This window comes from Dicentrarchus labrax, unplaced genomic scaffold (assembly GCF_905237075.1).
Source record: "Dicentrarchus labrax unplaced genomic scaffold, dlabrax2021, whole genome shotgun sequence".
In the NCBI taxonomy this organism is placed as follows: domain Eukaryota; kingdom Metazoa; phylum Chordata; class Actinopteri; family Moronidae; genus Dicentrarchus; species Dicentrarchus labrax.
Window position 1 is genome coordinate 29386682 of NW_026136704.1, and position 24545 is coordinate 29411226.

At 40.6% G+C, this 24545-nt stretch overlaps 3 protein-coding genes across 4 annotated transcripts in view; 2 read left to right on the forward strand and 1 right to left on the reverse strand.

Moving 5' to 3' along the window:
• Positions 1 to 3888, forward strand: part of gpr4 (G protein-coupled receptor 4) — a 46419-nt gene extending 42531 nt beyond the window's left edge. The window contains exon 4 of the mRNA XM_051398640.1: positions 304 to 3888. Within this exon, the coding sequence (XP_051254600.1) occupies positions 304 to 1025 (722 nt within the window). The 3' untranslated portion in view covers positions 1026 to 3888. The remainder of the gene's footprint in view (positions 1 to 303) is intronic.
• LOC127362650 (rhomboid-related protein 4) overlaps positions 1 to 24545 on the reverse strand; it is a 424067-nt gene that overhangs the window by 94077 nt on the left and 305445 nt on the right. The gene's annotated exons all lie outside the window — the stretch shown is intronic.
• Positions 21786 to 24545, forward strand: part of nova2 (NOVA alternative splicing regulator 2) — an 88271-nt gene continuing 85511 nt past the window's right edge. For both annotated transcript variants that reach the window (XM_051398622.1, XM_051398623.1), the window contains exon 1: positions 21786 to 22709. In XM_051398622.1, coding sequence (XP_051254582.1) covers positions 22553 to 22709 — 157 coding nt within the window. In that variant the 5' untranslated portion in view covers positions 21786 to 22552. The remainder of the gene's footprint in view (positions 22710 to 24545) is intronic.

A 24545-nucleotide genomic window follows, 5' to 3' on the forward strand; every position in this document is an offset into this window, starting at 1 on the left:
GAACGTAACATATGACGAACAGTTGATGAAATAAGATTGAAAAAACATTGTTTCGGTGTGTAATGGCAACACATTTCTACAGCTAGAGAATGTAAGAATTGCTTTAGGCCTACAACAATGACAAATTATTTTCATTTATTTTTTTGTCAAAGCCACAGGGAACCACTGGAAAGGGGCTAAAGAGCCTCAGGCTGCTCTGGAGCTGCCAGTTGCTTCCCCTTGGGCTAGAGGAATGAGGGGTTACCCCAAGGTCTAATATTTCTCTCTCCTCTTCTTTCCTCCCCTCTTCTGAAATTCCTGCAGCGGTCCTGGTGAGTGCCATGGTGTGGATCATTGAGATCGTAGCCAACTCCGCTCCTCTCTTTCACGATGAGCTCTTCCAGGATCGGTTCAACCACACCTTCTGCTTTGAGAAGTATCCCATGCAGGACTGGGTGGCAGGGATGAACCTCTACAGGACATTTCTGGGGTTCCTCGCTCCATGGACAGCCATGCTTGTTGCCTACCGCGGGATCCTCGCAGCAGTGCGCTGCAACGTCTCAACAGAGCGCCAGGAAAAGGCCAAAATTCAGCGGCTGGCGTTGAGTCTGATCCTAATTGTTTTGCTCTGCTTTGGACCGTACCACATCCTCCTCCTGGTGCGGAGTGTCATGTTTCTAAGGAAGCCTTGTGACTGCAGCTCGGAGGAGAGCTTGTTTGCAGCGTACCATGTATCGCTGGCAATGACGAGCCTCAACTGCGTTGCAGACCCCATTTTGTACTGTTTCGTCAATGAGGGGGCTAGACACGACGTCGGCCGAGCTCTCTCAGCTTTACTGTCAGCAGCTTGCCACAAGGGCTCCTCTTCCTCACCATCACACGCCGACATGCTCAACGCTGGTTCAGTGACTATGGAAACGCCGTTGTCAGCAAAGAAGCAGCCTTGTGTTTACGTCGATGGGGGCAAGACAAGCAGCTACAAGACAGAACTGGTGGCTCTAAAGGAGGAGTGTCTACAGATGACCATCCTCAGTGTTAGGAAGTGACCTCTACCCAGAGCGTACTGTAAGGGGTCCAAACTGCTCAGCTCAGTGCATAGAGGAAGCTCCTAACACTGACAGGGTTTGATGTCTTCTGGTCTGACAGGCTGAAATCAGATGCATTTATCAGGCGATAGATGCCTGGGGATAAAATAAACAAGACATACGTCTGTAGCCACAATAGCAGCTTCTGTAAGATGGAAATGCTTACAAACCAGAAAACAGACTACTTCGCTGTTGTTACATCCTTACCACGAGTGAGGACAGGTCATGTTGTAAATCAGAAGGATTTATCCTTTTTACTGTGACCATTGTAGGACACCTCAGACAATTATTTGTAGCTGATTTGGTTCTAACTTCAAGCTGTAGTTTGTCAGCCTACACACAGCTGCACTGCATGGTTATATCAGCATGTTTAACATGCTATGTTATCATTATTTCCCATTAGTGCAGCTGAGGCTGACAAGGATTTAGTCATTAGTGGTATCCTCATGAAAAGAAGTGTTGAACTGGAGGGAATTTTGACCTGCTGTTGGCACTAGTCAGGGGATCACCAAAGTCCTCAGGATTCAGCCTCAGTGGACCATGAATGTCTGTACCAAATCCCATGCCAATCCATCCAGTACATGTTGAGGTATTTCAGTCTGGACCAAAGTGTTGGACCAACAGATCGACAGACCTGCTGACATCCTGTCATGTCACTGGTGCAGTTAATAAGGATCTTGTCAAACACAATTTGAGAACTTGGATATTTGGACAATTTCCAGCTGTTCTAGGAGTCATTTGCAATGCCTAGGAGGACATTCTTGAATATTTAAGTGGAATTATTTAAACAGACCACTCTCTGCATGGCTGACTGTTAGTGGCCTGAGAGGAGACACCTTTACATTCACACCCAACTGGACAGAGGGCAGATGTAGGAGATTGGGGGTTTGACACCCAAATGCACCACTTTGGAATATGGAAGAAGAGCAGAAGGGTAATAAAACATATTGTACATTAATGGTCAAAAACATTTTTAATGCTTTTTGGAAATGTCTGTTATTAGTTTTTTGAAGGAAATAATGAAGCCTTATGAAGTACCTCAGCTCGTAAACTGTGATAGCAAGAAGGCTTAGAGTAGAAGTGTCTCTTATATAATGTCAGTAATGTTTTGTTCTTTCTTTTTCTTTCATTTTTACCACAGACAGCAAAATAATCAGAACCCACTCCACTGAGATGGCAGAGAAAATCATAAACCAAAGCCTTTTATTACATTCAACTCAGTTTAAAAGTCAAATTGATCAGTTAGTTCACCTACATTATATTGAGAGCGCTGTGGAGCAGAACAGTGGCATAGAACAGATTATTATTATTATTATTCTTATAAATTTGAGTGCATGCAGTAGTTGCCAGAAACCATTCAAGTATGGGGACTTGCATGCTGGAGGTATAAAATTTGATTTTTGTTGCTTAAAAGTTCTGACAGCTTTTACTGAAACTGTGTTGCCAGGCAACCGTCTCTCAACCTCCATGAATCCAACCTACATGCTTGGGCTTTGGTAAAGGCTAGCCACAGCTGACCTGATACTGTTTACATTCCTCTTTCAGACAGATGCCTTCTAACTTAACCCGTCCCAAACTTCCTAAATGATATACAGTGTAATGTCTTTTTTTTCATTTTCAGCCTTTTGTTTCTTCAGATCTAACCATTTCCTCTAAAATGGCAAGATTTGTACATTCCTCCTTGATGCAAGCGACACTGCTGGCTGCTGACATTGTCATATTAGGCAAACAAAGAAACATTTCTCGATTATGTCAAACGTGTGATGAGGAAATTAAGAAATACTGGATGTGCAAAGAAAACCGTCTCCAGTGGACAAAATAACTGTGGCAGCATACAGAAAAGCAATGTAACACTGATTTTTAATGATTTATTTTAAAATCAGTGATTAAAAATGTACAGTAAGCATGTCTCTCCTTTTGTATGTGAGGCTGATTGTTCTTAATGTAAATATAACCAACAATTATAATATGCCAACGCTGGATTAGCTGCCATATTTTGCCATATGTTGACTACTTTCTGAGGTCATGATGTCAAGCGAGAGCTGTCAAGGGCCTGGAAAAAACAATATATCTTAAAAAAATGTTCATATGCTGCATATATTGATCTTCCTTTTGCTAGTTGGGAGCTTGTTTTTATAGAAAATCCAACACAAAGTGACCAAACATAGCTTTTTTAGCATTCACAGCTGTTGGGATCCCAAAACTTAATGGCAGCTTCTACAACAGCGTGTTGAACTGTGTACATAAAGAAAATCTTGGTGTTACTTTAAAAAAAAAAAAAACAGCTGTCAGAAAGAGGCGTCTTCAACTTCTAAAATGTTTGTAGCTGTCAGGTTAAATCTTGAACCTTAGTTGGCTGTTATGTGCAATCCAGAAATGATTTTTGTACATGGCTTTGTGAATCAGTGGTAATAACATTTCAACAAATTGTGTGTTTACATACAGAATGTCCTGCTGTATGTTCATATATAACACTGACATACAAACATTCCTTGTGTGGAGTATTATGACTCAAATAAGTCCTCTCCGATGACAGACAGCAAGCGCCCATGTTGCAGTTCAACTGGTCAACAATTGCGTGTTAAGGATAAGTGTCTAGGTGATCCCGCAAACACAATTTTTTATGTTGTCTTGGCATGAAAGCATTCCTCCGTTCAGTGTGATGATGTTAAGGCAGATTCTTTGGACACAAACACTGCTCTGTGTACCACTGCTTTGGTTGTGCATCTGTATGTCAGTCTGAGAGAGGAGGTACAAGGCTTCATAATGTGTATTCGTTCAGCAACAATGTCAGTGAGAAATAAATTATGCATACTAAACTTTGCATTCATGTGTTTGTTCGTTTGTTTGTTTGTTTGGCTGAAAAAGCTGCATGGAAGCAGCTGCTGGATGGAGGTGCCTTTTAAATGGAAATGAATTGAAGGGGGTGGGCTGTTTATCATCATATTGTCTTTTTTTTCTTTTTTATCTAATAGATTTTCTTTTGGTTTTTTGCCATCATTTCCTACAGTTATGATAACATTGTACTGTTGCTAAAATGGGAATGCTGTATCATCGGTAAAAATAAGTCTAAAATGGGAATGCTGTATCATCGGTAAAAATAAGTCAGACAGGGCGGTCAGACGTTTTAAACAAACCCGGTTTAGCCAAATTTATTTAGAAGAGAAAACAAAGACAAACTGTAAAATAAATGTTTAATGAGTTTTAAATAATTGGGATGGATAATATGGCTAAAATACTAACTATCTAACACACTCTTGTTTTGTAACTTTCTGAAACAGACAATTCAACAATCAAACACTTTCTATGACCAGCGATTCGGTCAGGTATGGAAGGCAGAGTTCTGTTTTTTATTCTTCTCATTAATACATTTACTCCTACAGAGACTGCTTGAAACTTGTTAGAACATCTACAAACACCTTTGGCTTTACATGGGTGGGATGACACATTATACAACATAGTTTGAAGCACACAGAGATCCTAAATATAACCAAACCTTTATTAGTGAGGCAGCAGATCAGAAAACACTTGCGTGTTGTTCTAAGTAGAAATCTGCAACTGCTCCCAACAGACTTGACAAATTCAGGCTGGGTTAATGCGCAGCACAGATGGCCTCTCAGAAGACATTCAAAGTTTTTGAGTATATTCCTGCAACACTGTAAGTATCCTCTGGTGACAGATCACAGTACTGACCAGCAGAGAGCAGGTCTGGGATGCTGCCAACACAAAGTCACCTTCTTCACTCTTCACTCTGTTCTAGACTCCCAGAGCTGTGCGGCTAATGAATCACATGAAGGACATACTGAAGCATCTGTGCATGTGCCTATTTGCATTATTTCAATGAGCCTACTGCGTGTTATCTTTGACAATGTGTGTGTGTGTGTGTGTGTGTGTGTGTGTGTGTCCTTTCCATTGTTACCCGTACACCAGAAGAAACCTTATATTTACGACCTGTCCTCATGGGGGTGGGCACATTTCCACAGTGTTATACAAGACAGGACAGTGTGTACATGTAGGCTGTGCATGTGAGAGAAAAGGGAGAAAGAACAGAGTGTGAAATAAAAAGAATGTATTGGTAGAACATCCACAGAAGAGTGTAAATGTATGTTTTTTTATATGTGGGTGTGTGTGTAAAAGAAAAAGAGGGGAAAAGAGTGCTTGCACATGACTTATGTTCTTGAGAAAGGAGAAAGGACATAACTCGCTCTCTCTCTGAGGGAACATTGTCTCTCGCCCTCTATGCTTCACTGGTCACCTCTGCTATAAGTCTATATATAGCAGCTCACCAGAGGCCATGCTGTCATTACCAAAAGCTCACCTGATTATTACAGTGATTTATTATCAGGTAAGGATACAGAAACCCCTCTGGGACATGGATGATTGTGCTGTTATTTTCTTGGGATATTCAGATTTATTTCTGGCCTGAGAGCAGTTCAGCAAATGAGGTAAAACTGGAGCATACAGTACAGCTGTACAGTATAAAGCAAGTAGGTGAGGAGGAGAGTTACAGAGGGTGCTGGGATGCATTTTCAGTCTTTTCTTACAGTTTATTCAATTGAAACAAAATTAAATCTAAAATTCAGGAAGATAATTATTTATTCAATCTCTTTTAGTTTGTATACACAGAGCTCCTGTAGCTGTAAAGTTTTTTATTCAAATAGTTAAATCAGACCCTTTTAAAGTTGCCTTTTTCACAGCTAGAGCAGAAATACTTTTATTTAACCCACATTGACTGACTTTATGATCACATGGGTGCATCAGAAACAAGCAGAAGCATTTCACAGATTAATCAATCACAAAAAATGATCTTTATTTGCAGCTTTGAACATGGGTTTGTCTGTTTTATTCTTTACAGAAGCTTAATGAAATTAAAAAAACAGACACTGAAAAATGTTTAATGATTACAGGTTATAGTTTTTCCATCATCGCTTTAGTTAAAGGAATTTAAGGAATCCTGCTTTCCTCTGTGTTGGTTTGTTGGATTATGCCACTATGAAAAGTATTTGACTGAGCACACAATGGGTTTTCTTATCTCGCTGCTTAAGCATCCCTTCTTCTTCTCTGTTAAAAAATATAACCACAGATTTAGATTGAATGCAAGTTTGTTTATTTGCGTGAAAAATTGATCCAACTAACCCTACCTGAAAGACTGAAGAAAAGACACACTTGTATGTCCCTTTCGAATCAAATCAAATTTTATTTTAAAAGGTATAGCATATGTTTAAGTAACTATAATAGCTGTTTGGGTTTGAAATAAAAGATAAAAATATATACGATACCAAGAAGACTTACCTACTCATTAATGTGCCTCGCACAAAAATATTCTTTGACAATACATAAATCCTTCACTCCTACAAAATTAACATAATGTAAATCTTATGTTACCTCTATGAATCAGTGGTGAGCTGTTTATGCCTCCTACAACTGTGACCAATGTGACCCAGAATCCATTTTTAAGATGCATGTTATAATCTAATTAGTAACTCATTCAGTCGTATTTCCATCCTGGCAGAGGAAGCAGGTCACCAGCCCCTGAACAGCGCAGACAAATGTACAACACAGTAAAAATAGACTCACATTGCTTTTGGATGCAAACCATGTATCGTGATTTGTGCAGGAGTCCAGAACAAAAGCTCTAATTTTTGACTGACAAGCGTGTATGTTTTTTAAATGTTATCACATATTTGGAGAGGAGTTCAGGGTTCTTATGGGCTTATCAAAGACTTTTTAGCTATGAAAGACCATGTGAACCAAAAATCACCACAGTAAGAATCACACTTAGATGTATACAGTTTTATAGACCAACAGATATAAGCTGTTTAGTTAATATGAATTTCTAAATAGAGAGACTGATGGTAAGTTATGTTGAGTCAAACTTAGTTTGTGTAGTCCTACGCCTTCTTAATATTTAGAATGTTATAATCAATGTTAAATTCACAAGTTATCCTTATTTTCTTTTTCCCTAATGTTGACAAACTGAAACAGATTTAAGTTTTCATTAATCCCATGTGGAAGAAACGCTCTTAATTCTAATACACAGTGTATCTCTTAGCCCTTTTCCTATAGTGTCAGTTTTTTTACATGAATATTTTTTTATCCTCCATTTTGCATTTATAATAGCAGCACTTTTAAGGTTTCTAATTGTCTTACTGTGATCATTTTTATGTTCTATGCTGCCTTGCTGCAAAAATAACTTAAATATCTCAACTGAAATGTTGAATGAATCTAGAAAACTCACTTGCCAGAGAGCCAGTATCATTGCTACTACTACTAGCTATCGTTCCACCAATCTAAGCTTTGGAATAACTGCATTGATTAATTAAAATGGGAGATAGTTTTGGTTGGATACATGTTTAAATAAATGTAAGGGTTATGGCAGGACTTCCTCCTCTCGCCATGTATGGTAGGATCCAAAACAACACACTGAGCCAGTTTATCCCATCTGAATCAGGCGAGCTGGAGCTGCCTGTACACATCAGACTCTTCAAAACCATTCAGTGGCTTCTCAATAAACTCCACCATATTTATTCAAATAATACACAACCAATATCCGGAGCCACTGCTCATTTGAAATACAAATTTAATACAGAGCCTTTAGGTTGTGGGGTTTGTATTCATAGTAAGTTGAAAGAGGTCAGAGAGGGAATTGCAAATGACCATCCATAATTCATGTGCTCTGAGACCTGATTGTGCGTCTCAACTTTTAAGGTCGAAACATTTGCATGATTGTGGGAATCTACAGGCGAGTGCTTTAAATATATGAACATTTGTGCCTCAATTTAGCTGTGTTTATTTAGCATTTAGCTAGTTTATTTAACATTAACCCAGAGCAGCTCAAAGCAGATACCCTTAGCTGTTAGAATTACCCTCTTAACATGTTTTTGTCGAACAACCTTTTCCTCGGTCAGCTAGTATTTCCTTGTTTTATGAAAAAAATATTTGCTGATAATGCTATGTTTGCCATGCAAAGTATATTACCAACAGCTGTTATTTGAAAAAATGATGTTGTATTATGTATTTGATGCAGTCAGTCACCATCATCAGCATCACAAACTGTTTGAGACAACAGCACCAAGAGGGAAGAAACAACAAATAGTCCTGTGTCTGCAGAAAAGGCAGAGATATATTTAAAGAGTGGATGCTTCAACAGAAAAGTCCAAAGCTTCAATATATTCTTGCTGATTGCAGCTATAAACAGACCCGTGTCCATGACAAGGTGAAATTGCTTCAGTGAATTACAGTTTTCCCTCAAAGTATTGAGCGGTGAGTCACCCAGCAGCCACAATCTCAAAGATTCACAGGAGGTGGTATAATGTCCTCTATGTGTGTGTGTGTGTGTGTGTGTGTGTGTGTGTGTGTGTGTGTGTTTATTCAATCTTTGTGAGGGCCAAGAGCTTGAATTTCTTTGTGAGGACCAATTCTTAACCCTTAAACAGCTCTGAACAGGAGTTAGGACTGGACTAAATGTCCTCACTTCTGTTTAGAGCTGTTTACGGGTTGAGAATTGGTTTAAGGGTTAAAGTAAGACACTGGCTCTAGATATGGACGTTTTTTGCAAGTAGTTCCTCCTACGGACTTGGAAGGCGAGTGGTATTCAGTTGGTTGCAGTTTACAACTTCACCACTAGATGCCACTAAATCCCACATACAGGTCCTTTAAGGCCTTTACACACCATAAGCAAGACGAATAAATGACACACAAATGCAAAATACTACCAGCAGCTTGCAGAGTGAGTGAGAGAGAGAGTGTGAAACTACTTATGACAAAAAGAAGAGTTAGAAAAAATATATTGACATGCAAATTAATGGCCTGAAAAAACACCAAACTTATTATTCTGGGGGGGTCACGACCCTAAAATCTTGAGAACTAGTGCTTTATTGTTGGGGTGAAGGTTGGGGTAAAGCATTTAATTGCAATAATTAGATTAGGTTGAGGGACTCGGGATGTCAATAGCCGATTTTTGATTGCGGGGGAATACCCACACTGAGCTGAGCTGGGAGCACGCACCATGACTGTTCAAGTCATGCTGGGAAAGCATGACTAATAAAAATGTGCAAAGAATGTTCAAATATGCAAAAGAAAAGAGCCCTTGGGACAAAATGTATCGGAACCACGGACAAAAAGTCAGTCTGTCTTTTTGAAACACTATCCATTACCCAGTGTGTTAGATTATGAGAGTGTTTATATAGTATATAATGTGTGGAAACGTATACCCATATGCAGGCTTATGTGTTCGTGCAGGTTACTGTGTCCCATGTTGTTATTTGAAAAGATAAGCGGTGAGGGGAAATGAAACAATGGCTGGTTCTGCTCTAGCATCATGAAGTCATAATGTTCTGAAGTCTGACTCACGTCTGGTGTTGTACCTCAGTCATCGTCTCCTCCACTGCCTCACTGCCTCTTTAACAATGAACATGAAAGAGAGAGAAAGAGAGAGAGAGAGAGAGGCCCAAGAATAGAAGGTATAAACTGTATTACACAAAACTGTGTTCATGATGAATTGAGGAAACATTCTCGGCTCATTTTCAGCCAATAAGTCACTTTAAATGTAGCTGAACTGAGAGAGGTGATACAAAGCGAGAAAGAGTCATCATAGTAGATGAGAGTTTTTGAAACAGCGCACTCAGTGAAGAGGAAGAACAACATGAAGTGAAGCTGATATATCTTTTGCATTAAAATCATAATCTGTTTTTTAAAATGTAGTTGGTAGTCTGTTTATCCAAGTTAGATCTGAGTCAGAGTAATGATTTAAAGTGTATTTAACAGTGAAGTGGTAGGTGTTTGTACCTTCTCTTTACCGGAGATGTATTTGTTCAGATATTGAGCAGATTCATTATTTCACAGTCTTGCATTAAGCACCTCCCCTGCTTTTTTCCTTTGAACCTGCAGTTCAAACTGTGTGCTCACTGATAAAAATAGTGGTTACACTGTTTTAAATCTGTTGAATGTTTAAGGTGACCAGATATAGGATTTTTACAGACCCCTGTCATTTTTTGTAGTCATAAGATTATCACATAGCCCTGAATTCTACCCTGCCAAACATTTAACAAAGGTTTCTTGTAAAAGAGAAGAAAAAAAAACAAACCTATCCTTATGTGAGAATGAACTCATTGTTCATGATTTTGTTCCTCGTGACATTGTTATGTCATTAGCTCATGACCCTATGACCTGGAAAACATATTTAACATCACATGATTGTGCAACATACAACCACGGTCTCTCTATTGAATGTGTGAATGAGAATCATTCATAATATCACTACATACATTACATGCCCAACATTTATTACAGAGGGACATTGTAGACTGCACTACGTATACTACACAATCCACTGATCTACATTCTTTTAAATGGTGGGAAGCACCATTAACGAGCACAGGTTCCAATCAGCCACCTTCCCAAACCTGGAACCTTAAGTGCACCGTACCCTCATGCACGTGCACACATATGTGCTTACCATATGCATGCACCATAAGCGTTTTCATCAAGATAGACAATTATTTCAGCCCTAAGCACACCTACTGAGCACACCTTTCAACACCATGGACAGAGACACAGCGTTTTAGTTGTTAGGTGCTTTAATGTCAATGACAGGCATTGTTTCTGTTTTTATAATGGCTTAGATAATAATGAACATGATAAACCTTTATCAAAGGGACAATTTGGCAGTGAATGTTGAAAACCAGGACATTTTATGTGTTTTACAGATATCTGTTGGGACTCAACGCACCCAGCTAGAACGGGACATCTGGTTACTGTAACGTTCCCAGTTGAAGTACACGGAGCCATTAGCTCGAGGGAATAATGTTACACTGGATTCTCTAAAATGTTTATTTCTCAGAAGTACCTCATTCATATGGTTCTTCAAACATCTTAAACATGCTGATATGACTAAACTTAACAGAAGAGGAACTCAAACACAAGACCATGCTTGTCTGGGTTAGGGTTAGTGGTGGTCCTCAAATCCAACAGTCACTGATATTGTTATTTTTGAAATGTTCAAACTGAGCAAAAGATTAATGTAGAATGTTTTTCCAGTTTTCAGATGAACCAAGCTGAATCTGATGAACCTGTCTTTTCCTGAATGTATCAATAAGGTCGTTTTGCTTTTTGCTTGTTTCCAGGTGTTTTTGCAGTGGTTCATGAGCTTGCTAACTCCTTAATAATTTATTGTAGGGTTTGACATTAATTATGAACTCTACTTTAATAAAACTTGGGACTTATTTTTCCATTTTTGGCCTTTGTATTTGCCCCGTCAGACTTTTTTTTTGTATGTTCCAGATCTCTGCAACTATGATGATTATTATTACAGATAGGAATTATGGACAAAACATAAAAAGTCAAACAGCTACCAGATGTTTTTTTTTTATTTCCAACAACACTCACTTTAGCCCCACTCCTGTTAATCCCAACTTTTATGTAAGAAGCCAGTTTCTCCCGCTTTCGGGCAAATGCTGCCATTTGCCATGTCATTTCTTCGTCACACCTCATTTAGCAGAATAAACAACCTATTTAAAGTGAAATAAGAGATCAATTGTGGCAGCTTAGTCAGACTTATTTTCATATTAAACTGTTTATTTCCCAGATTTACCAAAATCCTCAACTATTTTTTGACTCAGCACAGTGATCTGTCACAGTGGCCACACATAAACAACGGGGCCAAATGTCAATAAAATCAACAACACATATGGTTTTGTTGATATTTAATGTAAACCAACACAGTTCAAAGATCCGTCTTTTTTTTTAAGTGTTGCGTAAGTGTCCCCCTTCCGTTGGCGGGTCAGACCATTAGCCGTCATATTCCAGTAGCTTCAGTTATCTTGAGTTTACTCAAAATGTGTCCAGCACCCTCACTAACCCCTGCAGATGTTTCCCGACAGTCCGCTGAGCTATTGGTCTGTTCCCGTCTGTGAATCCTGTTCTCATTGGTTGGGCTGAAAAGGAAATAATAAAAAGAGCCCTGAAGCGTAAAGCCAGCCCACTTCCTGCACAGATAATCCCTGTGGTGGTGACAGAGTGAGAGTCCAGCTGTGTCAGCACAGGGTCTGAGATTAGGGTCTGGGACAGGAGTGAGCCCTGAGGACTGGGTCTGAGGTCTAGGGACTTAAACTGGAAATGGAGCTGGAGCTGGGACTGGAGACTTAAAACTGTGATATAGATTGGTAATCAGACTGAAATTAGAAACAGGAACAGGTGATAGAGGTCTGGAGAGATCCAATTAAAACTCGGATTAAGAATTCCCAAAACCCCAATAGTCCAAGAAATGTCCCATTAGACCGAAAGCCTGGTCGTCTGACAGTACGTTATCCCAGAAACAAAAGCTGACTACCCTGGACTTGCCTTAATATCTTAGTGTATGTGGACCTGCAGGAAAGGTCAGGTGACCCACATCGTCATGGTAACAATAATGAACATGTGGTCAACGTTCGGTTAGGTTTAGACATTGGTGGTGGTTTGGGCTAAAATAAGCGCGGTAGCTACGTCCATTTAGTAAGTTGGTGATACTAGAGTGTGTATTTTGGTCTTTTGGAGCAATGACTGCTTGTTTTTGGAATAGCAGGCTGTCGGGCAAATAGGTTTTTGTTTCCAATAGGACATTTTTCAGACTATTGGGGTTTCGGAATAATGGGCCCATAGAATAGTTGCATGGCACCCGCAAACCATGGCTACGATCAGTGTCGACTTTGACTAAAAAGACTAACTTTGGAAGATATCTGCTTGATGAACTCATGCTATTTACAATGGCTGAACTAATTTTTGTAAGTAGGACTGTGGATTTTGTCACTTACATCCCTTATCATTGAAATTGCTCTAAGAAGGGAGCTCTTTGTGGTACGTAAAGCACACACACACACACACACAGACACACACAGAGCAAAGGAGCTTGGGTGTGTCACTTTACGAAAGCACCTTGTCAAATAACACTTTGTCAATGGAAACACCCATATTATGGTACGGAAACACTGCTGAGACACAGCTCTGCTAAAAATAACATCTGACTGAGGGAAATTTAAGTATATGTTCTCGGTTATTTGGGAATGCTGCCTCAACATCTATAGGCCAGTATTTTCACTCATAAATGAACTACACCCTCCCGATCTAGTTTTATCTGCAGGCAGAAGTGATTGATGTCTAATACAGTTCTGGCCGTAACGTAATGAAGCCTGGCTGCTCAGCTTTCTTCTTTATGTTGCTATTGATTTCCCCTTCGTGATATAAGAAAGGATGAATCGGTTATGTCAGATAAGCATTTATGACGGGATTCCCCCTGAACCTGCCTGAGCTGAAAATGTCACAGGGAATATTAAGTACTATGTTGCATCTCCGTGCTTTGACCAAATATAAATTCTGGTCTGAGGTTTGGTCATTTCCCGGGAATCTTGTCTGATTATGGAATGTTGTCAATTATATTATCAGCTGTTACACTGAATTGCTGTAAGATTGGACTTGTAGTCTGAGTTCCGGGTTGAACAAAAACCAGAGGCTTATCTAAAGTACTGTACGGTGCTGGGAAAACCTTCTAATCCCTTAACGATATGCTTCTACATTTCAGAAGATTAGCTCATACTTTCTTTTCAAGAGTAAGACAATCAAAGAACAATATTAAAAAGTATACCCACCACCACGTCAATTAAACTAATTCACACCGTCTTGTTAGTTTAAGCTGACAGTTAGAGCTCCATCTACACACAGTCTTAAACAGACTAACCCTAACCCAGAAAAACAAATTTGAGGATAATCAGATGTAATTTAGGTCTTACTTAGGAACCCCCAGCAGGAACCCACCCCACCCTTTGGGATGTTTTACCTCTGCAAAGCTGCAATCTGTGTTTATAAGCAGAGGGTTCAGCACGAATGCCTTCAGACTGGAACAGTGTAAACCAGTAGGCACAGAGGAGAACGTCCAAAGTAAACAGCATCAGCTTGAGAAAACAAACAGCCTCCATCATCTGCACGCGAGACAGGCGAAGATCTCACTGTTTACAAACAAAATGTCCATTTTCCTCCTATTTCTCGTCAGCCCGGGCTCCAGTTATTTGCTGATCAGTAATCTGCTTTGGTTTATTTTCTATTCAGAATTGTCTAATCACTAAACCAATAACCAGGCTTATTTCCAGCAAGTGATATAATTATATTGTTTGGCCCACGATGCTTTACAGTCTCATGTTTCTGGAGGTGAAGTCCCACAGTACATTTGTTGTAGTCTTATTCTGAAGTTCATGCCTGCGCTTCCTACCAGCATTCTGCATTTTCAACCTTCAGAATTTATAGGCTGGGAAAAAATGAAGTGATTAAGTTTGTTTTCTTCTTCCTGAAATTCAATAAATGTAATTTGTGAAATGAAAATACTTCCCGACGGTCTTATACAAATTTGACCTTAGTAGAAGTAAAATGAGTGCTGATTAAATAGATGTAAAACACAGACAGCTGTGCAAAAATGCCAAGAGGAGAGGCTTTATTAATAACAAAATACATTTTAAAAAAATACACACAAAGTCATTGCAAAAGTACACAATGTACTTTTCTTCACCAGCATGCTAAACTTTCATTTAATGTCTGGAAATCTTTTAGACACATCTTTAAATGTCTGAGCTACAGAATCACTCTTTACCATGTTCTGTATGTAACTGTAACATTTAAGGAGATTAACAAGCATCCATCAAAGTAATGTTGCCTGTGAGGGAAGGCGGGAGACTCTCAGTTCCATATAGGACAAATGTGTGTGTTTTTATTTGTTTCTGTGAAGGACCAATAGGAAAGGACTTTCTCACGGTACCCAGACTGGACCGATGCTGAACAAACAAACTGGTGTGGTAAAAGAATATCATCTACGTGACTGTCATGTTTACCTTCCCTCCACAAGATGGCTGACAGGCTTTATTACTGAGCTGCATTAAGAGAATTTCTGTGAGGGCATTACAGGACTCAGATGAGATTAGACAGACAGACAATACACACAAAAAAAATACAATGTGACACATAAAGGTTGATAAATCCCACTGCAGATGTTGACAGTAACTCAAATTACAGTTGGAAGAAACTGTTTAGTTTATCAAATCATTATTTAAAATGAAACTGTAGTAAAAAAAAAAAAGAACCCCTATATAACAAAATATTACATCCCTGAATCCGAAAGACATTTTACATCCTTAAACAATGGCTGAGCGACTTACACACTGTATTAACATAGACATAGAGTAGTTATATGCTTGTAAAGAAGTGGCTTTAGTGTAAAAAAATAAATAATGCTCTGAATTCCCATTAAATACTATAGTTTCATCCTGTGATTTTGTTTCCTCTCTGCTCCTGTGTGATCTGTTTCTTTCTTCTTTCTTTTTCTTTTCCATAGACCCTCACATAACCTGCTGTATCAGGACGAGAAAAGGGATGAAAATTATGGTTCAGTCTACACTTGAGTTGAATATCTCTAAAAGAGACACACAGAGACTAATGTAATAAACACCAGGATCTTCATATGTTGGGATTCTTCAAGAAAAACTTTCTTGGTTCATGCACATTGAACAGTGCAGTTTGGATACACGCACTGAAACTTGGACAAGAGCGCCACCCAGTGGATGCAGAGCACAATGACCACTTTATGTTAACTTACCACATTATGTTTAATCAGTTTGCATTCAGTCATCCAGAGGATAGACAGTTGGAGCAGCAGTAAAAGTACTTGAGGTAAAATGATTCTTTTTGTGCAGTCTTTATAAAAGCTTATAAATTGACCTCCGTAACTGTGTGATTTACTGAGTTTACTGATGGACAGAAAGCTTTAGTTGTTGCTAAAGAAAGCTTACTGCTGCTAACTGTAACTTGCTGTCAGTAGTTAGCTCAGTTGGCTGAACTGGGAGTGTAGCTCTGGCACAAGATGTTTGGATCGCCAGGAGAAGGAGTTATTCAGGCCCAGAGCAGGCGCTCAACTGGGCACCTGAACCGGACTCGCTTTAAGAGAAAATGCAGCTAAGGCCTTCTTGCTGTTGAACTAGTAAGTAATAGTTACTATGTCTTGTGTTGTTGCAGTTGCTTGATGTTTGGCTGTGTTTGAGAAGTTTTTGACTCTTTAGCTTTTGATCATAAGTAATGTACGCTGTCCATATTTACGACTATTCACTCTGAAACTGGGGCACCAAATCACAAAAAATACTAATTCTTACCAAATGTTGGTGTAAATGAATGAAAAATCTTCAGCTATCAGTTAATATTTATTGTTGTTTTTTGTACGTTATTGATGATTCAGCCACTCGTGACCTGATGATGTATTAATTCAAGCTTTAAGAACTTGCTGTAAATCAGTCAGGAGAAAAGCATAAACATTTTGAAAACAAAAGAAAAAAGGAAGATAGATTGCTGTACAGAGACATTTATGTTTCTGTCCACAGCCAATTCTCTAATGGATTTCCAAGGTGCTGCACAGCTGTGGTTGTTGAGATTGGTGATGCAACCATAAAGCCTCTGTCGAAATTTGATCCTGAAAGCAGCTCTGCAGGCCGAATTTCAGTGTCACTGAACAAAGGGAATAATATCAAAAACACAGAGAAGCGCACTTGACCAGATGTGTGTCAGTCTGTGCACATCAGGCGGCTGCGGCAGAACAATGACTGTGATGGCAGCTGGCCAGACACATGAGCTCCCCCTCTTCATCAACTGCTCTCAGGAGGGCAGATGGAAAAGTCATTTTTTTTATATGGAAATATGTCCCATTCTTTCCAATCACACTGCGAAATGATGGTTGTTTTATCTGCCTCTTGGCTTTCTACCATAATTAATCAAGTGAAACAACCCAAATCCTTGGTTGCCACAGTCCAGTGCCCTGTGTATGCTTGATCACATTACATTCAGTGTGTAATATTTATGAGGATGTATTGGCAGATATTGAATATAATATTCACAAGTGAATTTTCATTGGCGTATAAACACCTGAAAATAAGAATCGTGTGTTTTTCGTTGAAATGAATGAGCTGTTCCTACTACGAAGGCCGCTATGTTGAACCTACTGTGGCCCAGATTGGACAAACCAAACACCAGCTTCAGATAGGGTCTTTCATGTGTTTGAGCTGTTTTCAGGTGGTTGCAACGTCACTGCTGGATGCTACTAAACCCTACACACCGGCCATTAGAGTAAAAGTTTAAGAGAACCAGGGGTCAAAGTGTTTATCTGTGGAATCCGAGGAATGATCACAAAATGGTAGAGAAACACAAAGTGGAGAACCACCTCTCTCCCGTGTGTGTGTGTGTGTGTGTGTGTGTGTGTGTGTGTGCAGAGACACAAGCAGCAGTATTTTAAAGACAGCGTGCAGAGAACGGTGTTATGTAAAAGCTCATAAACCTCCAACAGAGGTGGTGGAATGATGGGTTTTTCAACCAGACGACCCCCCCACCACCATCTGTCCACAATTACCATAATGCAGGCACTTAGATACAAATTTCAACAGCAATTTGTCTTTCCAATGTTCAATGTTTTGTGTATTATCCAGAGTTACCTGGACAGTGTTTGTGGTAAGAAATGTTTCTGTTTAATTTTTTTAATGTAAGTGAAATGCACTCTACTGTATTGCTCTGGCAGCTACACAACCTGGGTACATAAACCCAAATTACTTGTATGGCTAGATACTACTAGTAGTGGGAGAGAAATTTTTTTTTTAATTAATTCATTATTTTAGTCTTTTTTTATATATATAAGAAACTGGTTCTTGATATATATATATAGGTTGGAACCTCTTTCAGCACTGAATCATTTGCCTGAGATATTGAGTGATGAAGAATGTAATCACTACCTCTCGGAAAATATCTGGAGAATCCGGACAGCTTTCTTGTAAAGACAGCTGGCACGCTGCTTTGTTACAGTAGTTTCTAAAAATATGTAAGTGCTGATTGGAAAAGTGATTAAGTCTTTATAAATAACATACAGTTGTAATCCTGTTTCCCTCTGTTGCAGTCAGGCCGTGTTGGTTTCAGTCATAAATCTGAGTGCGGTGGCACGAGTGAGGTCAGCGACTACAAAAATAAAGGGGAGCACGTCACATCTGTCTCCTTCCAATCTCAGAGAGTGGCCGAGACTCCTCTTCTGCATCGACTTTTCCATTGATTTCTGGGATAAAACTGAATGAGTGCCGGGTGGGAGGACAATTATGCAAAAGGGGAAGTGGGAGTGGACAGACTGGGCTGTGCATTTGCTCTGTTAGTGGTCGCTAAAAAGGTTGGCAAAACACTGGACACAGATACGATCTAAACAATGAGCTTCCAGTTAGGGCTTCCCTTACACAGAAACGTTTATTTTTTTTACGAATGCTTCAGTGAGGTGATATAATCCCAACTGATACTGGATGTTTGAGGCAAAGGCTGATACTGACAAGAGATAAGAGTAACAGAAAGTCTGATATATAGAGATATAGAGGCCGATATTCATCGTTTTTATTCAATTAAATTATGGTAATTACAGTAAAGGACAGGTTTACATTTTTGACTCAATACTCAATTTCCCACATGGCAATGGGTTTTTGGTTTTTTGGCTTTAATTGTCCATACTGGCTCTGCAGTTATCCCTTTTTTATTAATATCCCAATGTAAGAGATTTAAAGTGATATAAAGAATACATGGAAATATATTTACAAAAAAAACATATTAAACATTGTTTTTAAATTTAGTAAAAATACATCAAAATTCAGCCTACAAAACACTGCTTTTTTTATGGATATCTGCAAACATACAGTATACCGTACATGCCAAAACTAGTTTGTAATTTGTAATGAGCCAGTATCAGCTGGTAGAAATGTCTTATTTTCCCATGTATAATTGATAACAGCAACAAAATAAATAAATGAGAAAAAAGTCAGCTGCACTAGTGAAATCCAAAAGAGAGTGATAAGTGGAAAACAGTCACCGGAGTAAATGCTTAACGACTGTGTGCTGCTCTTCTACCAGGTTAGCAGCAGGGGGCAGCAGAGCCCCAACTGTTTGTGAACCACACAGCTTATTTTACATCCCGAATATCCATTTAGCTGCAGTCAGCCTTGACCCAGTGTTAGAGAAACACCCAGAATTCTGTTGGTACAGCACTAAACTCTGCAGGGAAAACAGGTGTGAGCAGGTCACACCTGCTGAGGATGACCTTGTTCTTGTAGAAAACTCTTTTCTCGATACTTCATACCGCCTATATTTGAATTACTGAACGGTTCATTGATGGTGACAAAACATCTTTTCACTGTGGAGCTGATATTGACCTGATGGGACAAATTTTTTTGCTTGAATGTTCATGTGATTTTGTGCACCAGGTCAGACCTAAGAACCGTTTTACAATCTCAGAGGTCTGAGATTTTACACTCCAGCTGCCTCGTGCCTCGGCTCTTCTTCCATTTTTGCTTTTGAGTCAACGTAACTGGGGACTCCAGACTTTGGTTCCAAAATAAAAAATCCATCACTGGAAAATCTCCTCTTCCTAACCGATTCCATGGGAGTGAAACTCGTGTGGAACCCTGAATAACATTTGCTGTTGGCTGAACTGAAGCTTTTGCATTAAGATTTTGACATAGTGGGAAAATCTGAGTTATTACCGTAACCTTGCTTCCTCCAAATTGCATGTGGTGTTCAGGATAACTTGTGGCAACTCGGGAAAGCCGCTTTAAGTGTCTGGGGATCACTGTCCAAAAGCCGAACAGGAGTTTGCACAACCAAATCTCTGAAAACCATCTCACTAACATCTGCTCATAGCTCCAGCCTAATAAAAAACTCAAGAATGCTGCTAGTCTGTGTGCTTTACTGCTTATGGGGCTACTTCACTTTTTCCATATGCTGCAGCAGCAGCGTGGACGATCTGGCAGCGTGGGACCCTCACAGTTCAGCTTCCAACAGATTTTGTCTCCGCTCCAAATGTATAAATGCATGTGTCCAGCTGAAACTGTGCTACACTCTACAGACTATGCAGAGTGGCTCATGCAATTAGGAGCCGGCTAGCAGGCCTTTTGTGCCTCTGAGCGGCGCCTGTTATTTGTGGTGCAGAATCTGTTTCAGACTGCAGCTTGGGATCCATCTGCCTCGGATTTGCCACGTATTTCCAGAGCAGGAGACTGGCTCACCGGAGCGTTTCTCATGGCGATGTGAAATAGTGTGAGAGAGCTGCTCTGTGCGACTGTGTGTGTATATGTGTGTGTGTGTGTGTGTGCGTGTGTGCGCGTGTGCACAGGCAGCACAATGTCACCTTGACTACAATCTACAGGAGGCAATGAGGGCGCACCGCATCTGTACGGCACTGGACAGAGGAGGAGAGAGGGAGTAGAAGGTATTTGCGTGTCTCTCTGAGTGTGTGTGAGAATATGCCAAATGTGTGAGTGTGAGTGTGTGTGTGTGTGCGTGTGTGTGTGTGTGTGAGAGGGAGAGAGAAAGACTGAGGCGGGTATAGCTCTCTCAGACAGCTCACAGTGCTGGAGGATCCCTCTTCAGATCCAGGCGGAGCGACGCAGAGATGTCAGACGCAGCACACACAGGTGGGTCACACAGCAGCTATGGGGACAGGTGAGACAGGCCGGGGGCTCAGTTTCATGCCTCCTGTATTATAGGGCTGTTTTCAGTGTCATAAATGCATTGTGGTCATGTCAAAACTACCAAACCTGTCAAATTTGGTTATATTTTTTGCTGCAGGTAGATGGTGGTCAGGCCTGTAGTCTGACCTGAGGGTCATCAGGGTTTGTGAGGTGTTTTGGAAACAAAAATGTGTCAAATTGAACGATTGTGTGGATCACAATGACGGAAAAAAAACACAGATAGAAACAAAAAAAAATGTATTAGATTTCTAAGAAAATACTGCTAATTTGTGCCTTTTTTTCCCCCCACTTTAATAAAGAAAACACCCTCCTTAAACTCTCACCAGTTTCATTCACTTGCTGATTTGTGATATTTAAATTGGAGCCTGAAAGCCGGACGAGCTCTCCTCCTGCAGAGCTCCAGGTGTGTTTGAGGCTCCCTGGGCCTGCTGACAGGCAGCGCTACAGACCTTCAAACAGCCGCAGCGGGACCTTCAGGCTCCCGTTCAACCATAATTGCATTTGCCGCGGCTGTAACGGAGCAAGAACCCGCCGCCGCATCCTTTCCTCTCCGTCATGTGACTCCACCGGACGAATATGTCTGTGTCCTTTTCGTTTTGCCGGAGAAATGCAGCCTCGGCCAATCGCGTGTCTACGGAGGCGTCTCTCTCCTTCTCGGTTTCTTGCTTTCTCTCTCATGATGCCTTCAGGTGACGTCGTAAATAAGGAACTCGCGAGCTGGCTACAGCATGGCAAGGCCGGGATTTTAGTTTGAACTGAGCCTGAAATGTTTATTTGACGGAGCCTCGGTAAGTCAGCATGCTATCTCTTTTTATTTGCAACCTGCAGAGGGTTGGGGGCATGAGATAAAGACCCCTGCTGTGATGATAATGTAGGTCAATCTAATAGCATGCTTTTTATATTTTTTCCTCACTACAGTGCCTCTGGGCCTAGTTTGAGCCTGTAAGAGAACAAGAAACCTCCTAAACCTTTTATCCTTTATTTTCTTATTAAAAATAAAACACTTAAACACACACACACACACACACCTTAAATCGCACTTCAAATATTGGGAAAACACACAAGTTTCCGGGATGTCCCTGAATGCACCGCGGGGCCCTGTGACGTCACCGCTCCCCTGCGCTCCCTCCAGCAGCCAGTCAGAGAAGGGATGCTCTGAACGCAAGACTGCAGCATCTTCACCGAGAGAACGAGCAGGAAAAAACGTCTCTTTCTCTGCGTGTTCCTCCAGCTCCTCGTCTCCGGACTCTCCTCAAACACCCCGCCGCCCCTGGGTGTCTTCATGATCGGAGCCAGGACAGGATAAAGAAGAAAGAAATCCTTATAGCCTACCAGTAACGCATCGGATTTTTTTTTTTTGTATTGTTATTGCTTCACTGACCTCTCCTTTCTTTCTTCTTCCTTCGGTTGATTTCGCCTCTTTGGTCTTTCGGTTGTTTTTTTTTTTTTTTTTTGTTTTGTTTTTGTTTTTCTTTTATTTATTGCTCGCTGGCTGTTGCAGAGGAGCGCCACCATCCTGCACTGCCTGACATGAGTACGCTCTTTTATCCAGTTGCAGCGGAATGACACACATATCCTAGCCCGCTTATCAGAAGGTTGATGGAAGATTGACGCTCTATTTGCACGTTTTTTAGTAGCCTAGATCTCTCTCCATCTGCAGAGGTTTTGGATTTTTTCCCCCCTCTGAGCCGATCATCCGCCGCTCCAGCGTTTCTTTTCTTTCTCCCTGCGCAGCATCTCTGTACGCACGGCGCACCACGGAGAAACGCGCAGCTAACCTTCCCCGTCCGTAAGAAACAAGCGTATTTTTCCAATTCCTAAATCGCTTTCGCCTTCTCTAAGGACTCATCTGCACGGCTACGCTGCGTTAAAAAAAAAAAAACAACGGGAAAAGGGGGGATTTAAACGCAAACGCAGCCCAAGCATCCAAGAGCAAGCTCGAAAATGATGGCCGGCGGAGCTGTACAGCAAAACGGGATTTTCTCAAATCCTCATCATCACAATCAACAACCACACATGGAGTCCGATCCCCCGGACTCGCGTAAAAGACCCCTGGAGACTCCGACGGAGGCCAGCAGCACCAAACGCACAAACACGGGAGGTAAGAGCAGCGATGGGGATGCGGGGAGCTGTTTCGGGTTTCGGTGAATGTTCGTCCTGAGGCAGGCAGAGAGAAAGGAGAGCAGGTTGATCTGATTCTTGACGTACACAGCGGCATGCTACAGCCCCAGATTCATAGATTTGTGCTCCAGTTACGCAGTGAAATAAATACAGAGGGCACTATTTTTTTTTTAATCCGCCTTCTAATGAGCGACAGTCATTTCCCATCAGCATTAAAATAACCATGGGCGCCGCTTTTGATGGAAAGGAAACAATGAGAGGGACTGAGGGGGGATTTGGAGGGAAGCCTCCGGTTCCCCTCGCGCACATCCCGACTGGTTTAGCCTCCTTAGATCAGCCGAATTGGGTGTTTTTATTGCGTCTTAAGATTTACGCGCAGCCACAGCGGCCATGCTGGAGCCAAAAAAAAAAGGATGTAAACAAGTGAAAGCCAGATCAGGCTGGTGCGTGATCGCAGGCTCTCATCCCGTCGACGGATGACCTTGTGATAATCTCACACATCAGCCACCATCGCCGCTTTGTGTACAATTACACAAGCAGATAAACAAGCGGACTCACATTAACAGCAGGCCTGTGGCGAGCCAGAAAGAACAAGGGGAATCCAGAGCGGCTCAGAATGCGACAGGGTCTCTGTGTTATTGCACCATGTCAGTGCCTGTATATTTTTTACCATGCTTTGCTGTCCTGATTTTAACAAGCTGCAGTTAGGAGGGAGAGATTTTTTTCCCTCTAAATTGTCCAATCGTGTTTCTTCATTATTCTCTGGTTGGATGAAATATGGATATGTTACCATGGCGATCACCATATTTGGTTTTTGTTTACATGCTGTCATGCGCCAAGCATTCCCATCACCCGGCATTACAACCATCAGTAGCCTATCCTGGCCATGCACCCCATCATGGACATTTGGACATACACTACACTTCTAAATGTGTTATTTACACAACAAAGAAGAGTGGAGAATTTCTATGTGCGGTTAAAGATTTGGAGTGCACAAGACTCCTTTAGAAATGTTCTATGTAGAATTGGTAGATTTTAGGCGACCCAACATTTTAGTGCAGACTGTTAAATCTGACTGTCACTGTGAATGTTTAATAATATTGTGGATGCCTGTTTCTTAAGGAGAGAAATAAGTATTTGCGTAAGAAAAACTGAGAAAAAGATTATATATAAGTGGCAGAGATAGAGAGCCAATCCATAAAGTTAAAAAAGAAAATTAAAAAGACATTTTACACCTTTAATTTTAAGATTAAACTATTGTTCTTTGAATGAAATTTCATGCAGCTGTTTACATTTTACTATGAATTATAAATACAATCTGAGAGTCATTTAAAAAAAGTAAATGAATGAATAAAATATGCAAAGAAAAAATGATTCCACTGCAGGTTTGATCAGAGAGGAACCTCCATCATATTGGAGACATGACTGCGTGACATCTGATGCTCTACTGAGGTGTCATTATTGGCCTGATTTATCAGTCTCACACTGAAATGGCCACAAGACTTCACTCACAAAGCTCTTTGGATGATCTGCTAATTTAGTGCAAGTAGGTGTGACGGTTACAGTAATGTTTTAAAAACATAAAATCTAAATCGACCTGTGGAGTTTGCGTGCCCTGTCCCTTTCAGTGCACAATGACAGGTGGCACAGTTTAAAAAAAATAACTAGTCTTTAGTGCAATCCATAGAGGGTCCTGAGGATCAATAGGTTTTTATCTTTTAGTAGATTTTTGTGTGACCTGAATCTTTCCTTTTCTCTGCAATGACAGAAAAAGAACAGGACAGTCATTTTTAACAGTTTCTTCAGCTCCCACCAG